General features: G+C 45.9%; 1 protein-coding gene across 2 annotated transcripts; it reads left to right on the forward strand.

The window, feature by feature from the left end:
- The first annotated feature begins 15563 nt into the window (after positions 1-15563).
- LOC105035515 (cycloartenol-C-24-methyltransferase 1-like) lies at positions 15564-21125 on the forward strand. 2 transcript variants are annotated; one of them, XM_073252046.1, is made up of 13 exons: positions 15564-15694; positions 17489-17604; positions 17992-18058; positions 18852-18925; positions 19046-19130; positions 19236-19291; positions 19447-19501; positions 19610-19657; positions 19862-19945; positions 20049-20249; positions 20338-20463; positions 20579-20676; positions 20800-21125. In XM_073252046.1, the coding sequence occupies exons 2-13, from the start codon at positions 17522-17524 to the stop codon at positions 20858-20860; spliced, it is 1038 nt and encodes a 345-aa protein (XP_073108147.1). In that variant the 5' UTR covers positions 15564-15694; positions 17489-17521; the 3' UTR covers positions 20861-21125. The 2 variants fall into 2 exon arrangements, with proteins under 2 accessions (XP_073108147.1, XP_073108148.1); XM_073252047.1 differs by having other exon boundaries at positions 15627-15694; positions 17520-17604.
- Positions 21126-22010: the final 885 nt, after the last annotated feature.

The following is a 22010-nucleotide window of genomic DNA, read 5'->3' on the forward strand; positions in this document are numbered from 1 at the left end:
CTTCTATATCTGCCAGAGGAAGAAGCTAGTTCAGTTCCAGAGCAATTACCAAACACAGACAAAAGATAAACAGCTTGTAACACCAGTATAAGCAGACATATCTGAACATGGCTGTCACAAAATAAATTCTAGACCATGCTACCCTATCGCAAATTAAAAATATCTGAAGAAGTCCCTTCCAAGTTTTTAGTGGTTTTTCTTTTCAAAGATAGAATATAAAATATAATACTAGCTACTTTTGATACCAATATCTAACAAATAATAAATTCTTTCTAGTTTCAGTTGCTTTCTTGCGGAAGACTTAGATATACAAGAATTTGCATCCTCAAGAATCTGCGCAGATACAACAATTAAACAGATGTCTGGTCAATATTCCAAATATTATAGAAAAGCATATAACGACTATCAAATATGACTGCCCCGAATTTTAGCACATAAAGGATTATTTCCTAAAATTTTGTCAGTTATCCATCCAAGTTCTAGGACAAATAAAAAATTCACACTGAGTACTAAACCAAATTTTATTGCCATCATCATTCTAAGAAGGAATTACTTAATAACTTGTAAAAGCAAGATGGAAACCAATCTTGTCCAAGAATATCTATTGCAGTTCCATATTGAATCTCTGTACATTCTATAGCTAGAATGCAATCAGACATTGATCCATTCTGACTCACCTAAGTTCTAGTCGAGAACACAAAGCTAGTTTGTTCCAAAAAGAACTTTAAAAAAGAAGAAGAAGAAGAAGATATACCATGAGTAATCAATGTATTTCTCAGAACATCTGATTTCCAACAACAAAGATAAAACGTTGTAAAAAAAGAAGTGTGCAATTAACCATTAGATTCAAGAATGAAACTATTAATCATACAGTTTTGAAATTAGAAAAATTGAACAATTCCAATTTTTGTCTAAACAGGTTGAGCTAATGACAAATATATTAAATGTATTTTGAATATATGATTACATAATGTTTCGTACTTCCATTTATTAGTATCAGACACATTTAACAATATAAATGCAACAAGAAGAAAGCACAACAGCAAATTTTGCCTATTAAAATGATCTTCATGATTCATTATTTCCCATTGATTCCTACACAAGGCCATGTCCTCCAAAATAGGTAGCATCTTCAACTACCTTCCAGTTACTTCTTTCAAAGCCTTCACTCTCCTGATCACTTGGAAAACATGCTGTTATCAGATCTTGCCACATCTTCGGCACTACATGAATTCATACTGTTGCGGCCAATCACCTCATCGCCTGATCGTCGGGGAACGAGCGCCTGCAAAAAAGGAAGTCCACACTGATCGGAGGCGGCTCCGACGGGGACCCTCCGACGGTCAAGTCAGAGAGGTGACTGGGCAACAGTGAAATGAAGACAGAGAGCTCAATCGAGAGAGAGAGAGAGGAGCAAGCCTGTGGCTTCGAAGTCGAGAATGGAGGTCCCCTGCACTGTTGCCTTCCCCGATTTATATAGTGGAGCATGGTATGGCGCCGCCATTAATGGCGTGGACAATTGAGGAATTGTCAACTCACTGTAGACTGTCAGAGTCGCCGTAAAAGTGTCATATCGCCGTGGGGCTGTCAAATCACTAGGATTGACAATGCCCTAGGCGGGATAATGCCCCTAGGTGGCAGTGCCGCATGTTGCTGTCAGGACTGACAAGCTCTGGAGGCTGTACGGCGATCGGAGGAGTCGACCGACCCTAGGTCGGTGGCCAGCTGAGTGGCGTCGGGTGGAGATTCGGACCCCTTTGTTGGTCAGCGAGTCTTACGTGAGTCGGCCATCAGACTTCCAGGTTCAGTCGGTCGGGAAAAGCATGCCCGACCGACACATCCTCAGTCGGTTAAGGGTCGTGAATTGGCCGGTGATGGCGTTCGGTCGGTCGGTCGATCGGACGGTCGGTCGGTCAGTCGGTCGGCCCGATTATAAGTCGGTACGGGCGGGATCGGTCGGTATTCCCCAACAGTTGGCCCCCTCCACTCCTAAGTCGGACGGTGCGCTGACCGATGCATTTATTTGGGCAGCAACCCCGGGCGAAAAGGAGTGGATTCGTCGTATGCCAAATTTCGACCGTACCGCGGGTTGATACGATGTCAGGCGTCTCATGAATGCCGAGCGATTCGCTGGCATCAGATGTCTAGTCGGTGTCAGATGCCCCGTCCCATCGGCATCAGGTGTCATGTCAGCGCCGGACGCCCTGCAGGTGTCGGACGTCCCGCCGGCGTCAGACATCATGTCGGTGTCAGACGTCTCGTCCCATTAGGAAGGAGAACCGCCGTTCCCGCCGTCCCTTCGGGGATACGAAACGTCGCGGCCTTTACGCCACGTGGCGTGCGGCCATTGGGACGGGTTCGTTGGAGCGGATGGAGGTGATGTGGCTCGATCTGAAGGCAGGTGCGTCGAACCGTCAGACCGACGGACAGCCCGGATGACGCCACGCGGCAGGATCTGGGGAGTCCTCGTTGGTCGTGCCTTCATCTCGACCGTCGGAGGGCACTATATATACAGGGTCGCCCCCACTTGGTTTTTTATCCTCCTCATTTCACTGTCGAGACTCTGCCCGCAAGAGTCCTCGCTCCAGGTACCCTCCTCCGCCTCTCTTTTCCTTTGCAGTTCCTTCTCCGTCGTCTTCTCCGTCTCCTTCTTCTTCTTCTTCTTCTGCCATTCGTCTGGACGCATGGCCAGGACGTCTCCACGAGGTGGTCGGTCGGGAGAGCCGACCAACGATACTCGGTCAACCCCGGAGGTGGAGGTTTCTTCACTTTCGGGGCCGAACGTCGATCGGCTCCGGGAGCAGTACCGCATCCCGGAGCAGTTTCGGCTGTTCGCCCCTGGCGCCGACGGTTGGGTCAACAGCCCGCCCGAGGGCCAGGTGGCCTTCTACTTGGAGGACCTCCGGGCCGGCATTCGCTTCCCGGTTCCAGAGTTCGTCCGAAATATTCTTGACTATTACGGGCTGTGCCCGGCACAACTCGCGCCGAACTCGGTTCGGCTGATAGTCAGTTTTGCACTCTTGTGTCGGTTTTTGCCGACCGAACCTCGGATCTCCCTTTTTCGAGTCTTCTTCGTCCTCCGACCCCACCCTAAAACCCGAGGGTGGTGGTATTTTGTTCCTCGGAAAGGGCTCTCCTTCATTACTGGTCTTCCATCGTCCATTCACGGATGGAAGAACCAATTCTTCTTTGCGTCGTCCTCCGCTCCTTGGGGGTTTCCCGTCCGTTGGGGGAATCCCCGAACCGAGCCGAACGAGAACAGTCGGGTGGAGGCTGAAGATCGGGAGGACTTCCACCGGCTGAAGGACATCTCGGTGCCAAAGCAGAGCGAGCTTGTCATCGAGCAGGCCCTGTACGACGCCGGCCTTAGCCCGATCCCCCGTTTAGGTCGGTTTTTCATTTTCCTTACCCCTCTTTCTTCTTTTTGTTTTTTTTCTTTTCGGCACTGATCATTTACCGTTCTTTTCAGATATGCCGTCGAGGACACGACTGACGGCAGCCGACGTACGTCAGTACGCCGTGAGGAAGAGGCCGGCACAAGGCGCTGGGCCGTCGCAGCCTCCCAAGAGGCCCCGTGCGGCTCCGCTGAGCGAACCGACTGGGTCGGAGGCGGAGCCGGTCATTGCACTGTCAGCGCCGACAGTGCTCGTCGAAGCCCCGTTCGAGGGACCGTCGGGCGAGGGCGCCGTTTCGCCTGAAAGACGGGCTACTGAGTCCGTAGACGGCGCACCAACCGCCCAGCAGGCGGAGGAAGATCGAGAGGAGGCTCACGAACCCGAGCGACCGGCGCCTGCTGCCGCCGCACCGTCGGTCGAGACTCGGTCGGGCTCAAGCCTGCCGTCAATCTCCGACGTCAGGGCCTGGGCAACTAGCCGAGGCAAGGCCCCCATGGCGTCGGGCGACGAAGGGCGGTCGGCCGGCGGAGGATCAACCGACTTCCCGCTACCCGAAGGTGCGTCGGGCCTGGCCAACCACGACTTGGCCAGGAAATTATACCAGGCGCTCCTCCTTCCTACCGACATCGATGCAATGAAGAACCAGCGTGTGTCTGACATGCTGTCTTCATTTTATCCGATGATGATTCGGGTAAGCTCCCCTTTCCCTTGCTTTTTGATGCAGCCCCGTAAGTTTGGTTCCGTAACGGTCGGTTTTTATTCTGTGCAGCTGGTCTTCAACATATCCGAGCTAGAGGCCGGATACAGAAAGTTCGGTGACATGCGCGCGGCCTGGAGAGACAAGGTCGCGGGTCTTGAAGCCGACAAGGTCATCTTGGTCGACCAGCTGCAACAGTCGACCGATCGGGAGGGCCAACTTGAGGGGGAGGTCTCCCGTCTTTCGGAGGAGGTCTCCCGACTCAAGGGAGCTTTGGCGTCGTCAGAGTCGGAGATGCAGTCGATCAGGGACGACGCGAAGAAGAAGTCCCGGACTATCCGTCGGCTCTGACACGAGCGAGACGGCGTCGCCAAGGAGCTGGAGGCCGACCGCGAGCAACTCCGACTGAGTCTCGAAAATCTCGCCAAGGCCGAAGAAGGCTTATCCATCGCTCAGGCCGACGCGGACATCGCAAAGGCCGAGGCTGAGTCAGCGAAGGAGGCTCTGAGTCGGGCCATCGAAGACTTCCGGGACTCGAAAGAGTACCGAGAAGAACTTCTGGAGAGCGGCTTCCTCTCGTACCGGGTCGGGTACGAGGATGCTCGGGAAGCCGTTCGAGGCTTGTACCCAGAACTTGATCTCAGCGGCGTAGTCCTGCCAGAGTCGGAGGCCCCGGCTGCGGAGGAGACGGCCGAACCAGTGTCGGAAGGCCTTTCCACCAGGACAGAAGCCGAAGAGGACGCAGAGCTGGCTACCGAAGATCAGTCGACCCCGACTGCGGAAGTCAGAGCGAATCCGCCGACCATCTCCCATTGCCACCCAGTGGAGGAGGTCGACTCCGACGATTAGTCGGTTTTGTTTTTCCTTTTTGCTCTTGCTCTGGCTTGTAATCGGGCTTCGGCCTATCTTTGTAAAACCTATTTTGATCTTCAATGAAATCAAAGTTTTTGGACTTAAACCTTTTTCTCTACTCGTTTTTCTTTCTCTTATGTGTTGTAGAATGTCTTCGTAAGTCGCTAACTCATATAGGTCGGTTGGGACGTTCGACAGCTCGTGCCGCCACGAAGGTAGGACAAGTCCCAACTTTGGATCGGCCTTTGATGGTCGAGGTCTTCAGTCGGGCGTCCTTTCCCCGACCGTGAGTCGGGCGCATTTGTTGAGTCGGAAGTCGACCGACCGCCGGCTAAAGGCCTGGCAGTCAGGTCTCTTCCGATGCGTTCATCGAATGTCGTCGGGCGCGCCTAGTCGGGTAGACGACGGCAAGTCGGATCCCGATACCCTTGTGTCGGGTACCTATACTGCACCTCGTGATATACGGGGGTAAGTCGGATATCTTTCGGCCGGCCATAGCTCGGTCGGTGAGTCATGAATGTGACTGAGGTCGCATTGTGCGATAGACAGTGGCAAGCCGAATATCCTTCGACCGGCCGCAGCTCGATCGGGAGTCGCGACGTCGGTCGCGCAGGCATTCTGCCTTTCTTTGGTCGGGGCTCGATCGGCATGTTAGCCGATGGTCTGGCCCGAAAGTTCGACCGTAGGAGGAGTGTCAACTCCCGTCAATATAGATGCATCGGTCCTCGTGAGAGTCTGATGTATCATCGACCGTCGAAGGAATGTCAACTCCCGTCAATATAGACGTATCGGTCCTCGTGAGAGTCTGATGTATCGTCGGCTATGGAGCCGTCGGTTTTGCACGGATACCAAGTCCGAATTGGTACATCGGGGCTCGAGCTTGGCGAGCGCCGATCGTCAGTCAAAGAGTTAAAACTCCGAGATCTCAGACTGGATTCGTATTCGTACTGGACAAGTACAAAATTCATTGGTGATACAACTTCAGGTTATCGGCGTTCCACGTTCGGGAATGGGCTTCCCTTCCAGAGTCTCCAGTCGGTAGGCTCTCGAACCATAGGTTTCTGCTATCGTGTAGGGCCCTTCCCAGTTTGGAGCCAACTTCCCTTGGTCCAGGGGCTTCGAGACCTCTGCCTTTCTCAGGACCAAGTCACCAGGCCTGAAGAGCTTGGGTCTGACCTTGGCATTGTAATACCGAGCTACCTTCTGTCGGTATGAAGCCATGCAAATTTGAGCCTCGTTCCGCAGTTCGGGGAGGAGGTCTAGGTCGGCCCTCCGACAATCGGAGTTGTCCGGCTCTTGATACTGCTCGACCCTTGAAGACGGCAGTCCAACCTCGAGTGGGACCATCACCTCCGTCCCGTAGGCCAAGCTGAAAGGCGACTCCCCGGTCGGAACGCGGGGGGTCGTTCGGTAAGCCCACAGGACAGAGCCTAGCTCGTCGACCTAGAGGCCTTTGGCTTCATTTAGTCGGGTTTTGAGTCCGTGGAGTAAGGTCCGGTTGGTCACCTCGACTTCGCCGTTGGACTGTGGGTGCCCGACTGAAGTCAGTCGGTGCGTGATGTGAAACCTTGCGCAGAAATCCCTGAAGTTTTGGTTATCGAATTGCCGTCCATTGTCGGTGATGATAGTATGCGGCAACCCGAACCTGAAGATGATGGATTTTTGGACAAAGTCCTCCATCTTTCGCTCGGTGATCTGTGCCAAGGGTTCAGCCTCCACCCATTTGGTGAAGTAGTCGATGGCGACAACTATGAACTTTCTTTGACCCGATGCTGGAGGAAAAGGACAGAGAATGTCGACCCCCCACTGAGCGAAGGGCCATGGAGCAACGATGGGAGCGATTCGGCTGGCCGGTCGGTGTTGCACGTTGGCATACTTCTGACAGGGTTCGCACCTCCGGACCAACTCGGCCGCGTCCTTCCTCATGGTAGGCCAGTAGTAATCTTGTCGCAGGACTTTGTAGGCTAGAGACTTGCCCCCCAAGTGATTCCCGCAAATCCCCTCGTGCACGTCTCGGAGAGCATAGTCTGCGTCGGTCGGTCCCAAGCACCTAAGCAATGGAAGGGAGAACGACCTTTTGTAGAGTCGGCCGTCCATGATTACATATTGGGAGGCCGACCATCGTAGCCGCTTGGCCTCCGTGGGATCCTCAGGGCCGATCTCGTCAGTTAGGAACCGGACGATCGGATCCATCCAGCTTGGTTCAGCTGCCAGCTGCTGTACTTCTTCGACCCGATCGATGCTCGGCTGCTCGAGGTTTTCCACGAACGTCCGGCCCAAAGAGTCGAAGGCCGAAGTCGCCAGTCTGGAGAGTGCGTCGGCACGGGCGTTCTCTGACCTAGGGATGTGGGAAATTTCAAAATATCTGAGGTGCGCCACGAGGTCCTTCACTTTCTGAAGATATTTAATCATGGTCGGATCTCGGGCCTCGAATTCGCCTTTGACCTGCCCCACGATCAGCTGAGAGTCGGAGAATGCTCGGAGGCTGTCGACGCCCAGCTCCCTTGCCATCCTCAAGCCGGCGAGGAGTGCCTCGTACTCGGCTTGGTTATTGGAGGCCTTGAAGTCGGATCGGAGGGCATACTCAGCGATTACCCCATCCGAATTTGTGAGCAGGAGCCCTGCCCCACTCCCCTGAGCATTTGAAGCTCCGTCGATGTGCAGTACCCAGGTAGAGACCGGGTCTGGCTCGGAGACCGCGTCTCGCCTCGGGTCCGCAGCTCCCGACCCTAGGTCGGTGGTCGGGCATTCGGCGATGAAGTCGGCCAGGACCTGAGCCTTCAGGGCAGGCCGTGGTCGGTACTGAATGTCGAACTCGCTGAGCTTCATCGCCCACTTTGCCAGTCATCCCGATGTGTCCGGTCGGCACAATATCGCCCTCAGGGGCTGGTTGGTGAGAATCACTATGGCATGAGCTTGGAAGTATGGACGGAGTCGCTGTGCGGAGACGGTCAGGGTGAAAATCATCTTTTCCGTCTCCGAATATCATGCTTCGACGCCGTGGAGTACCTTGCTGGTATAGTAGATAGGCTGATGGGTTCGGCTCTCATTTTCTCGGACGAGCACCGAACTGACCGCCTCAGAGGATGTGGCCAAGTAGAGATACAAGGTCTCCCCGACCTGCGGCTTTACGAGCAGCGGCGGGGAAGCCAAGTACTTCTTCAAATCTTCAAAGACTCGTTGGCACTCATCCGACCAAGAAAAATCATTTGCCTGCCGCAAAGTTTTGAAAAACGGGAGGCATCTTTCAGCTGATCGGGAAATGAACCGGCTAAGAGCGATGATTTTTTCATTCAGCTGCTGGACTTTCTTCTTGGTGTTCGGATGACGCATGTCGATGATCGCTTTTATTTTTTCGGAGTTGGCCTCGATCCCTCTCTGAGAAACGAGGAATCCGAGGAACTTCTCGAGGTCACCCCAAAAGCACACTTGGTCGGATTAAGCTTCATTCGATGTCGTCGTAGAGTGCGGAAGGTCTCCTCGAGATCCCGAACATGATCTGAGATCTGCGCACTTTTCACCAACATGTTGTCCACGTATACCTTCATATTGCGCCCGATCTGGTCTTTAAAGACCTTATTGACAAGTCGCTGGTAGGTGGCACCGGCGTTCTTCAGCCCGAAGGGCATCACCCGATAACAGTAGAGGCCCTTGGGGGTCACGAAGGCAGTGTGCTCCTCGTCTTCAGCGCCATCCGGATCTGGTTGTATCCGGCGAAGGCGTCCATGAAGCTGAGCAGTCGAAACTCGGACGTCGCGTCTACCAGCTGGTCGATCTTTGGAAGTGAAAAGCTATCTTTTGGGCAGGCTCGGTTCAGGTCGGTATAGTCGATGCAAATCCTCCACTTCCCGTTGGCTTTTTTACCATGACAACATTGGCGAGCCAATCGGGATACGTGGATTCTCTGATGAAGCCCGCTCTAGCAGCTTGTCCACTTCTTCGTCGATGGCCCTCTGTCTCTCTGGAGCGAAGGACCTCTTCTTCTGCCTCACCGGCCTATCGTCAGGTCGACGTTGAGTCGGTGGGTTATTGTCTCCGGGGGGATGCCCGACATATCTGCTGCCGACCAAGCAAATACGTCGGCATTGGCTGTCAGCAGCTCCGTCAATCGTCGTCGTTCGGGATCGGGCATTGAGACCCGACCCAAACCTTGGTCAGGATTTTCCGCTATCGGGATCGACACGAGCTGCTCGACCGGTGAACCCCGTTCTTCCTTCTCCTGTTGGTCCATTTGTCGATCGTCAGGGAGCCCCTCAACTCGTCGTTTTGGAGTGGAGATCTGGAAGCATCGTCGGGCGAGCTGTTGATCCCCGCGCATCTCCCGACCCCATTTTTGGTTGGGAACCGAACAAGGAGATGGTACGTCGAGACGATTGCCTTGAAGGCGTTTAGTCCGGGTCGTCCAAGTATGGCGTTGTAGGCCGAAGGACTTGGACGACCGCAAAAGTTAAGGGACCGTGCTTTGTCGCGGTTCGGTGCCGGCCGTCACAGGCAGGGTAATTTCTCCTTCCATCGTGACAGCGTCCCGGCGAAGCCGATCAAGGGATAGAGACCCTCTTAAGTCGGTCGGTTGACAGTTGCATCCGGGAGAAGGTCGAGTAAAAAAAATGTTTGTCGAACTTCCATTATCAACAAAAATTCTTTTTACATCATAGTTTGCTATTGTTGTCAAACAACAACAGCGTCGTCGTGGGGAGTTTGGATGCCCGAACGTCCTCCTCTGTAAAAGTGATTACGTCGTCCGGGCGCAGTTTCTTCGTCGGCTCCCCTCCCGCAGACGTCCCCGGGCCCAGTCGCTTGGAGATCATATTGATGACCCCGGCCGTCGGCTGATTAGTCGCCGCTTCTTCAGTCGGCTGGGGTCGTCGGTCGGCAACCGTTGGGTCGGCGGGTTCTTCCAAAATTTATCGAGATACCCCGCGAATGAGGGCTTCGATCTCATCCTTAAGCTGGATGCATTGCTCGGTGTTGTGGCCGTGGCCTCGATGAAATCGACAGTACTTCCGACGGTCGAGGCCTTTTGCCTTCAGAGGCGGAGGCCGTCGCAGGTATTCTTTCCCCTCGATCTCCATTAAATCTGCGCACGGGGGCGAGAGAGGAGTGTAGGAATCATACCTGGGGCGTGTCGGCCTTGGAGTCTGTTGCCGGGGTGACTTTTGGTTTCGTCGGGGTGGCGAGACCCGACTATCGGTCGGGGGCCTGCTGGGTTCGGCGGGTTCCCGACCCTTCCTCCGCTTCTCCTTCGGGCCTCTGGGTTCGGCCAAGCGTCGGTCGGAAGCCCTTCATCCGCGCGCATATACTTGTATGCGCGCTCCAGCAGCTCGGCGTACGTCCGGGGGAGGGTCTTGTCCAGAGAGTAGTAAATCGGGACGCCCTCAGCCCCCGTTTCATGGCTGAGATAGCCATGTCTTCGTTGAGGTCCCGGACCTCAAGCGTGCCGTGTTGAATCGCGCAACGAAGTGTCGGAGCGTCTCATTTCCTCCTGTTTGAGGGAGAAAAGGCTGTCCGACGTTCGCGACGGCTTCCGGCTGGTGCTGAAGTGAGCCACGAAAGAGTGCTCGAGCTGTCCGAAGGAGTGGATACTTTCCGATCGAAGACGGAGTACCAGGCCCTGGCAGCCTTCGGAGTGTGGCGGGGAAGCCGATGCAAAAGAGAGCATCGGTTGCCCCTTGAATCGTCATGAGAGCTTTGTAGCTCTCGATGGTCGATTGGGTCGGTGGAGCCGTCGTATGGCTCCACGTGCGGCATCTTGAACCGATTGGGGATCGGTTCGTCGAGAACTAGTCGGGAGAGGGGTTGGGCGGTCTGGAAGTCGACGTCGTTCGAAGACTTCTGACCGTCCACCTGCAACTGCGCAAGCCGACGGTCGATTTCCTCGAACCTGCGCTCGTAGTCGTCCATCCGTCGGTGCTGAGAGACCCCAGGAGTGGAGTCTCCGGAAGATTCCGAGAGGGAGGCGGACGGCGTTCGCGGTCGCTTCTCCTTCCTCGCCCGTTCCAGCAGGGAAGGAGAGAGCTGCTGGGACGTCGGTCATCGGCCATGGCCGTCCCCTCCTCTCCGTGGAGCGCTGTTGCGGGCGCTCGGCGGAGGCGACGGGATCGGCGCGGGCGTCGGCGGCTGCTCCTGGAGGGCATCGGAGGGCCGCCGGTTGTGCTGGAGGCTCTTGACCGCATCCGTCAGTTCGGTCATCTGCCGTATGATGGCCGCGATCTGCGCCTCCGTGGTCACCGCGGGGTGTGGAGAGCTGGGCTCCGCCGCTGAGGGTGGCGGGAGGCCTCTTCCCGGCGGGAAGAGCGCCTCGCCGACCCGGTGATCCTCGATCGCTGGCTCTTGTCTTCGTCATCAGTATCTCCTGCTTGGGGAGGCTTGGTGCCGTGTCGCTAGCCCCCTTCCTGGCGCGCCAATCTGTTGCGGCCAATCCCTCGTCGCCTGATCGTCGGAAACGAGCGCCTGCAAAAAGGAAGTCCACACTGACCGGAGGCGGCTCCGGCGGGGACCCTCCGACGGTCAAGTCAGAGAGGTGGTTGGGCAACAGTGAAATGAAGACAGAGAGCTCAATCGAGAGAGAGAGAGGGGGGAGCAAGCCTGTGGTTTCGAAGTCGAAGTGGAGGTCCCCTGCACTGTTGCCTTCCCCGATATTTATAGTGGAGCGTGGTATGGCACCGTCATTAATGGCGCGGACAATTGAAGAATTGTCAACTCACTGTAGACTGTCAGAGTCGCCGTAATAGTGTCATATCGCCGTGGGACTGTCAAATCACTAGGGTTGACAATGCCCTAGGCGGGATAATGCCCTTAGGTGGCAATGCCGCATGTTGCTGTCAGGACTGACAAGCTCTGGCGGCTGTACGGCGATCGGAGGAGTCGACCGACCCTAGGTCAGTGGCCAGCTGTGTGGCGTCGGGTGGAGATTCGGGCCCCTTTGCTGGTCAGCGAGTCTTGCGAGAGTCGGCCATCAGACTCCCCGGTTCAGTCGGTCGGGAGAACAGGAAAGTATGCCCGACCGACACATCCTCAGTCGGTTAAGGGCCGTTAATTGGCCGGTGATGGCGCCGCGATCGATCGGTCGGCTGGACGGCGGTCGGTCGGTCGGTCCCTCCGGCCGTCGGTCGGTCGGTCGGTTGGTCGGTCCCTCTGGCCGTCGGTCGGTCGGTCGGTGGATATTTTCCAACATGGGGTCATCAGGAATTTGCGTCGTATCTCCTCAGCTAACATAGCTACTATAATATAAATAGACTGGATGAATATTTAATTGCCAAGAAAATATTTGTGGACTCAGAAAACCTTTTCGCATGCAATGGGAACTTTCATTTTAAAAGCTAAGTATCAGTCTCGTTTGTTTTCTTTAACTGCAACCATGTATAGCTAGGCATTGTCTTGAAACGTATTAACTAGAAATCTATTTAAGAAAATAAATATGTCTATATTACATTGCATGCAGTCGATCCCGGAATTTTTATTAGCTTACATACAAGTACGGAATAATTACTGGAGAAAGGACTCATATAGAAAAGTTAATGCATGCAATCGGACGGATGGGGGCCGTCATGCGGATATAAACACTGGCGGCGTCCCCTGCATCGCTCTGTATGCAAGGATAATTACACACAAGTCCCTCCAGGTCCAACCCCCAGCCTCTACCTTCAATGGGAGGTATTTTATGATAAATCGGAGGTATTTACCATATAGTAATATAATTACTACAAAGTTCAATGCTTTACTAATTAATCATGCCCATGTGGTGACAGGACAGCTCAATAAGTGGAAAGAAAATAGGTCGCTCAAGTTTGTTGCCATTCGAGGATTCTAGTTAGGACTCTGTATACAAATATTAGTAGAATATAAAAATTTATATTTATATTTATTTAAAAAAATAAAGATACAAATAAATATCGAAAGTATGGATATAAATATGAATATATATCAAATAATTAAATTTTATGATTATAAAATTAAAAATATTATTAAATAGATGATAAATAAAATTAATAATATGTTAATGTGATTATATATCTTTTTTTAAAAATTTTTGAATGTTATATAAAATTAAATAAAATTATAAGTAGATTCAGATAATATTTGGATAGGGATCAGATAATCTATTCATATTTTTTTTTATCGATATAAATATCGATATAAATATCCGTTGAATATTTAAAATTTTATTTATATTTAGATAAATTCAGATACGATTTCAGATGAATGGGTATTATCTGGCCTTTTCATCCCAAATTCAAATAAAGAGAGCACGTGCCCTATTTTATGATTACCTGATGGGTGTCTATAACTAATTCATACCCAGATTGGCAACTAATTTATAGCAAAAGCTGTCCGCAGGTTTCCAATATTTGATAGGACAATTAAGAAGATGTTTGTCCATTCAAAACCTCACCTTTTTTGAGGTGTTCGTTTAATACCCTGATAAATAACAATATTAAAGAATTAGTAATGGTCACTTGAATTATGAACAAAGTGATGCAATATCAATTGAAATTGTTTGGATGCAAATAAGAGAAATCTGAGAAGGCTCAAGTAAGGACATATAATTGTATAGGATGTTGTAAGAAAAAAAAAAAAAGAAAGGATAACAAAAGGCTTAGAATAACATAAAAGAAATATCTTATATAGTAATATTTTTTTTTGATAAAAAATACAGTAATACTTAATGAATAAGTATTTATAAAGCCAATCCCAATAATTTGATAATTGAGAAGAGCCTTGATGGTTATGATTATAGTCATAGTATAATAAAAAAATATCTCTTTTTCTAAAGCAAAAATATCGTTTTTTTAGAAAAAAAAAATTTCATGTTTCCATCTGATTTTTAACCAAAAAAATTTATGATATTTTTTTTAAAAAAAATTATTATAAAACTAAGAATGAAAACAGAACCGTAGTTCATGCAACCTAAGACCTCAATAAACTATCCGTTCATCGCTCATCGCTAAATTTATCGATCCACTATGCCAGCTGAGAATTGGTACTGTGTATAGAACAAATGGTACCAATAAATTTTTGGATAAATTTTTTTTTAATTAATCAATGACTTTCGTAAAAGATCCATGATCAGACCGATCACATGATAGGAAATCTTTAGCCCTTTTTTGCCCCCCTACTTGCAAGGTCATTTTGAATCTAAATATCAGGTATCCGATCCAAGTGCAACTATGTAAATCCACATGAAAAAGAAAAATCATATGCCACCAGATCCCAATAAGTTATATTATTGTTATAAGATCTATGATAAATGAGATACTGTTTCCATTCTCATCTTTTTTTTTTTATCTTATTATTTTGGTAATTGAAGCTTTGAGCTTCTTTCTTTTGGATTTTTTTTTTTTGTTTTTCTGCAGGTTAGTATGCTAGAATATGTGGGACTTGCTCCGGCAGGTAGTGCAAGAGTCCATCAGTCCTACAAAACAATGGCCCGCGGTAGAAGTACGTGGGGCACCAAATCAAGGAAGCGCTATCCTGATTGGCTCCACGTTGGATGCAAGGGATCCGTTTCCAGCTGGAGACACGTCCATTCCGTTAAGATCGGCTGATGGGACTAAAATACCTATGCAGAATATATGTAGTTATAAATTAAATTCCATGTAAAATATATTTTAGATAATATTTAAATACTACTTGTTATTATTTTTCCGCATGACATGTTCGTAATATAATTAAATAACCAATTTATATATATTTATTATATTTTATATTCTAATTATTTTTGATTCGTTTTGATTCAAAATATTCGATGAATTAATAAAATTGATATTATAACCCAACCAATTAATTCAATTCAAATGAAATAGAGTTTTTTTTTTTTTTTTTGGGGGGGGGGGGGGGGGGGTTCAATAAAAATGTGAATTAAACTAGGGTTGTACTCGTCCTAGATCCAACCCAACTCTGCATCCAAACTACCAACAGTCTTGCTCGTCAATCTTGATTGGTTGAAAATGTAAGAAAAAAATAAAAACAATATTTACTAATCACGGTGTCTTTTTTATTCCAGCAAAGCTGAAATGGTGGATATTAATTCCATCTAGATCTACGTGTCGGTAGTTGCATGCACTTATCAAAATAGCATTATATGGCATCATGACGGGGAACAATCATCACTATTAGATTCGAAATTATTAGGTCTAACTACCATGTGGAACCGGGAATTAATTTCTTCTTCCAGCCTGAACTCTGATGAATGTGGGATCATCAGGAATTACATGTTTTAAGGCAGTAGAGAAGCGCTTTTACTTCTGATGACAGACTACGTGGATGAATATTTAATTGCCAAGACAATATCCCTTCTTTTCTTTTTTTTTTTTGACAAAAACGGTGCATTCAAATAAATACAGCCAAGACGATATTTGTGGACCCCGAAAACCTTTTCGCATGCAGCAAGTATCGTTCGTCTTCTTTAACTGCAACCATATATGAGTCGGGCATTGTTTTGAAACGTATTAATTAGAAATCTGTTCAAAAAAATAAATATGTTCATATTATATTTGATGCAGTCGATCTAGAAATTTTTATTAGCTTACATACATCCAATAATTACTGGAGTAAGAACTCAAATAGAAAATTCAATGCATGCGGTCGGACAGATAAGGCCTCTCTCTCTCTCTATAAGTCCCTCCATGTCCAAACCCCAGCCTCTCTCTCTATAAATAGAATCTGTAAGCCTTGCTCATCCCTCCACGTAGCTTCTCCTAGAACGTCTTGTTCCTTGTTCCCCAGGGATAACATTCGTTTCGCTCTCTTTGTAAGGCCTTCTCTTCTCCCATTCCCTCCAAGCCGATGCTAATCCTATCTTTTTAGTCATCTTTTTTTTTGTTCATTTTTAATTCTTTAGTTCTTAATGAAAGTTTTGTCTTCTTTACTTCAATGTTTTACTTGTATTTTTGATTTTCAGGTCAGATTTAAATGGAATATGAGATACGTTTTTGTCGACATTATTCTTGTTGTTGTGTCTTTTTCCCTTTTCCATTTTGGGGAAGAATTGAGTGAACATCATCCCCGCAGAATCAAAAGATTGCGTGCCGAAAATGAAAGAAGTCTCCTTGATTTCACCTTCCTTTCTTTTATGTCCTTTTCAACTTTTTCTCACCGAACATATTGTTCACTTGGTTTTGATTCCGAGTAATACCATTAAAGATACCCACTTAATTACTCACCACCCAGTTCAGGGACCGGTGTAGCATCCTACACACACACACAAAGATGAAGTAGGCTCCATCCATCCAGATCTGCAGGCAAATCCGATTGACCTTAAGTTGGTCCAATCTATATGACTCTCAGTGCATCCACCTTTCACCATGAATCCACATAACCATTGATGGATGCAGTTTGAGAGAAGAAAAGAGACTGGATGAGAGTAAGGCCGGCAAAATATGATTCGGTCAATATTTGATCCATCGTGAATGGATATAGATTTAGACTAAATATATTTAGATCATAATAAGTCAATCTGTTTAATCCGTTTAACCTTTTTAACCCATTTAACTTGTTTAAAATCATTTAATACTTAGATCGGACTTGGGATTCAGATATCTGATCCGTTTAATCTGTTTAATATTCAAGTCGGATTAAGTCAGATAACCTGTTTTACTCATTTCATCCGTTTAATCTGTCTAACTGGTTTAAAACCTATTTAAGCTGTTTAAAATCTTTTTAACCTTTTTCTGATCCATTTAATTTGAGTTGTTTAACCTATTTAATCTCTTTAATCTGTTTAAAATTCATTTAACTTGTTTAGCTCATTTAACCTAACTTAATCCGTTTAATAAATGGGTTAAGCAAGTCGTGTTGGATTACCTATTTAATAAATAAGTTAGGTTTAAATTTGAATTTTTGACCTATTTAATATACGGGCCGTATTCGAATGGATAATTTTTTTGATCTGACCGACATTGATCAGACTCACATCCGATCTGATCCGATCCAATTGCCACCCCTAGGTAGGAGAGAAAGGAGAGAGCGGGGTTAACAATTTTTAACTTCATATGTGTCCAACATCTATCTCTTTCCTACTCCTATAAATGCTAATGCATTTTTGTTTAAAATCTCCTATTATTTTCATCTTATGTGCATGCATACATATATATTTGTACACACATATATACATAGGCATGCATACATATACAGATGTACTCACAGTTTTTTTATGTTTTATATGAAAAATATTTTAAAAGATAATTTATTCAAAAGGATGTGTTTACATAATCGGTCACTTTTTATTTCAATTAGCACCTTGGACCGCTAATACATAGAAGAGTGACAACAGATTGGATCAGGTTCTAGCCTAGTGTTAAGACAACAACACATGGAATCTTGATCTATACCCAGCCTAACCTACTGTTGAGTCAAAAATTGTGCGGAATTTTGTAATATAACAAAGTGAAGGGTACAAGTAAACACACACAAGTAATTTTGAAATATGATTTGTATTTGGAAATGAACAATTTGCATTTCTTTCTTCCCAAGTCTTCAAACTTTGGGAAAGTAGATGAATTTTCCTGTTCAGGTGTCTCTTTTTTTCTCTTAATTTGTTTTGAAGCAAAAATCGTTCAACATTTCTGGAGATACAGTGATGTCGAATTCAGGAGCTCTGAGTTTTGTTACCAATGTGGGAGGAAGGATACAAAAGAGGGCAGTCAAATCGACAGTGGAGCAGTAAATTTCTCGCCCTGCCATCAGTTTTTCTTCTATCATATCTCTAACTCTGTTTGACGATATAGGGAGAATCTCACTAGTGATACCATACTAAACTTGTAACAATTCAATCGAAAATCGAAAATCAATGAAGCAGTGTGAAGTATCATCACGAAAATCGATAAAATACACGCAATCAATGAAATATAAGCGTTCTCATTGGGTTGTGATAAATTTGACGTGATATCACCATTGCCACCAAATTTTGCCAAGAAATAACCTTGCAACTCCCATTGCTGATCTGACAATCTACAAATAAATTGATGTGAACTATAGATAATGCATTGAAGAAGTTCTTTCTCGACGCCATTACTAAAAAAATTGCACATGTTATTTCCATTTCTCTAGGTATGAGAAGTATCATGACCGTCACGGGGGCGATGAGGAAACAAGAAAGGCCAACGCCAATGACATGGTAAGAGAATTTAGTTATTTATCTATTCTTTATTTATCTGTTGGATGGTAATTCCAATACAACAATAATTAAACTCATTTTTTGGGATTATACATACATACATACATACATACATACATATATATATATATATATATATATATATATAACTCACTGCTAGTGTGGACATTTGAATGTTGGCTTGTTGGCTGGATATTTTTGGGAAGAGTTTTTTTTTTTCTTTTTTGAATGCAAGGGGAGGGTTCAGATGTATCTTTGGCAAGAAATAATGATTTACCTTCTTTTGCAGTATCCACCATTTGATCATGCAATAGCCACTTCGAGATCTATACTGACATATGGAATAGTGTTTTACAATCTATGCAATTCACAATCCAATAGTTGATGTTGCGAGAGAAAATCAATCATTCTTTTACAAAAGAGATACAGCCCGAACCCAAGGGGAAATAGTATTTCCCTCGAGGAGTTTGTTAATATTGCTGGGATCTTACCTATTGTAACAGTTTCTGAGATCAATCGAAGTGATAAGTTTGGTCCATTAAAGTTTAGGATCTCTTCTAATTGAATATCCAAACTAGACAAACTCTTTTCTTTGTTTCTTTTAAAAAGACTGACTATTAAACATGTACATAATTCAGATTTGGAAAATGTCTCTGGTAATCCAACGAAGGGATTTTAAAACATCACTAAGCATAAACTCGCCTTTAATATCTTATGGGATCCTGACATGAAACAGCAATTGTGGCTTTGTGCATACCCTCACAAAGTGTAACTAAATGCTATTGCATTTCAGATAAACAAGTACTATGATCTTGCAACCAGCTTCTTCGAATATGGCTGGGGCGAATCCTTTCACTTCGCAAACAGGTTAGCAACTTGTACTTTCATTACTCTGAATTTACTATTTTCGTCTTTCAAAAGAAAATTCTATACTATATTTATGCATCTCTCATGATAACTGTATGTAAGTCATTAATGTCCATGAAGATATAAAGGGGAGACACTTCGAGAAAGCATCAAGCGGCATCAGCACTTTATTGCCCTGCAACTAGGCTTGAAAAGGGGAATGAAGGTTCGAGCAGTCTTTACTTTTATAACTTACATGATGCCTCTTGGCAGCCAAGATGCTTTATATATAGGTGACATGCACCTCTATATTTGTAATTATTAATTGCAGGTGCTCGATGTGGGTTGCGGAATTGGTGGACCACTACGCGAAATAGCTAGATTTAGGTAACACTCGACCTTAGTGCATAATTAATTGTCACGTCAGAAAAATAATTATTGTGCCCAAAATTGTTGAAGGTTCTAATGTTTTACTATATATGTAAAGACATACATATTTTATGGGATTAGCTAAGCTAACGTTTTGAATTTAACTATTGCAGCTTAGCATACGTTATCGGATTGAACAACAATGAGTACCAAATATCGAGAGCCAAGGTTGTTGCAGTTTTTTAGAAATATTTTAAGCATCAATCTGTCTTTCTTAACATCAACGTCCCTCTGAAACTTGATAGTAATCTATGCTAACAATGTTAACCCTCGTAGGAGCTAAACCGGTTGGCAGGATTGAGCGAGTCTTGCAAGCTAGTTAAGGTACAATTTTTCCCTTCTCTCTCTCTTCTTTTTCACTATCACTATTTTTCATATTTCCATAGTTGCTTTCCGTTATATATCCGTCTAAAATATGCTTTTGTGTTTAACTTCTATCGACAAAAAACGGCACTTACGAAATCCTCAATAATTTGGTTTATGTTTTAGCTAATCTTCACGCCTGATCTTTGCTTATCGTATCTGCAGGGCGACTTCATGGATATGCCATTCCTTGATAATACTTTTGATGCTGCATTTGCAATAGAAGCAACATGCCATGCAGCAGATCTGGTATACTCCTGTGCGCATGCTTGTCTAAGCATTCCTTATGGTTTATTTTGTGTTTGCATCACAACTTCCCCAAATACTTCTAATGCCTTTGTGGTTGGAATAGGCTGCCTGCTTTAAGGAGATTTATAGAGTACTTAAGCCTGGTCACTGTTTTGCGGCCTACGGGTGGTGCTTGACCGATCACTTCGATCCCAGGAACGAAAAGCATCGAAAACTTAAGGCTGACTTTGAACTTGGTTCCGGTGTCCCAGATATAGGAACTACAAGCCATTCCCTTGAAGCCTTAAAGCTTGCAGGGTTTGAGGTAAAAAATGTCATACAGAATGTACTGGTCCTTAAATGCTTTCTCTATGGAGACCTATTTGAGAATATCCATAAATAAAATCTTACAGGTTGTGTGGGGGAGAGATCGTGCGTTGGATTCTCCTGTGCCATGGTATTTGCCCTTGGATACGAGCCAATTCTCCATAAGTAACTTTCGATCAACAGCCATTGGACGTTGGATTACTAGATCTATGGTAAATGAGACCATTACTGTTTCCATTTCTCTTTTCTGTTTTCCCCCACTATTTTCTTCCTAGTAATTGAAGCTTTGAGCTTCTTCCTTTTTGGATTTTTTTTTTTTCGCTACAGGTTAGTCTGCTAGAATATGTGGGACTTGCTCCAGCAGGTAGTGCAAGAGTCCATTCAGTCCTAGAATTGGAAGCCGACACACTTGCGGAAGGTGGAAGGTGAGTAAATATTTCGAGTTCACTTATTATAATTGCTGGATGCTCCCAATCTTCATACGTAGTAGTGTTTGCCCACGTAAAGCATGACAGTTTCAGACGAGGTGACATGGCTAATTGATGCAGGGAAGAAATTTTTACACCGATGTACTTCTTCCTTGCCCGGAAGCCTCTTTCAAAATCTTGAGGTGCAATTGGCAAAACTCTAGCTGTGGCCTTTGAGGTTTGTCAGCCGTGGCTTAGCTTGATGATCGTGGGCATTGGTTATGATTATTTATGTATGTATTTGTGTTCGTGTGTATGCGTGTCTACGTATATGCTTTAGCTGTGAGTGAGAACTATGCTAGCCTCCTCCTATGAAAGTATCTAGTTCGTATTCTGCCAGCATGTGAGCTTTGTAATTGTTATACGTAAAGAATATAAGTACTGAAAATATATCTGAGATGGGACCATATTATAAATTGTTTGATATTTTGCATGTTTTCCTTAGTATAGATATGAAATTGTGTATGTACCCTCACAAAACAACCCCAGTGTGTAAGTGAAGAACACTACAGTTGCACGTCGATACTCGGCAGCTAAGATCATAGCTTCAGATAAAGAGCGCCGTTCTTGGAGGTTTCTCGAGAGAAGGCAGTAAGACTTTGAAAGCGAAAGGCTCCCGGCGGAGAGTAGGTGGAGGATGGCAGGCGATCGCTAGAGCGGTCGTCGGAATGGGTGGACGCAATAAGACCAAGGCTCCTGTAGAGGGCACGGCTCTCAAAGGCCATCTTGGAGATCTGACCATGATCCAACTGGAGAAGAAATTCATATTTTCCCGAAATGGTGGTGCTCACTGGAGCAAATGCCCTCCCGTTTGGAGGGCAGGGGCCAATCTTCAACGAGGAACCCTCGAAAGAATCTCAAGTAGTGTTTGGTGGCCTAAATAGGATCATCATGATGATCTAAAAATACTGATAATCTGAATCCTATAATGACTAAAATCACTGCATTTGGTAGGCCATGATCCTATGATTAAAAATCATTGGATATCCACGAGTAACATATTTGATATTCTAATAGAAATTCAAGATCACTGATTATATAATACCAAAACTATCCATAATATATTCTACAAAAATATATTTTTTAATCATGTAGATATATTATAAATAAAATATTACTATATTTATTAACATATTGATGATTAATAGATTTTATAAAAACATATTTACTAGTACTATAAATTATTAATCCTATAAAAATATATTAATTATTATTATAGAATTAATATTTTTATTTACACTTATAATGTATTATTTATTAATATGAATATTTATTTTGATTAAAAAATTAGA

This window comes from Elaeis guineensis, chromosome 2, assembly GCF_000442705.2.
Source record: "Elaeis guineensis isolate ETL-2024a chromosome 2, EG11, whole genome shotgun sequence".
NCBI lineage: Eukaryota > Viridiplantae > Streptophyta > Magnoliopsida > Arecales > Arecaceae > Elaeis > Elaeis guineensis.

Coding starts and splice junctions, on each gene's coding strand:
- LOC105035515 (XM_073252046.1), top strand. CDS start 17,522: ATGTCGAATTCAGGAGCTCTGAGTTTTGTTACCAATGTGGGAGGAAGG. Junction 19,292..19,446: donor CGCGAAATAGCTAGATTTAG/GTAACACTCGAC, acceptor TAACTATTGCAG/CTTAGCATACGTTATCGGAT. Junction 19,658..19,861: donor AGTCTTGCAAGCTAGTTAAG/GTACAATTTTTC, acceptor TCGTATCTGCAG/GGCGACTTCATGGATATGCC.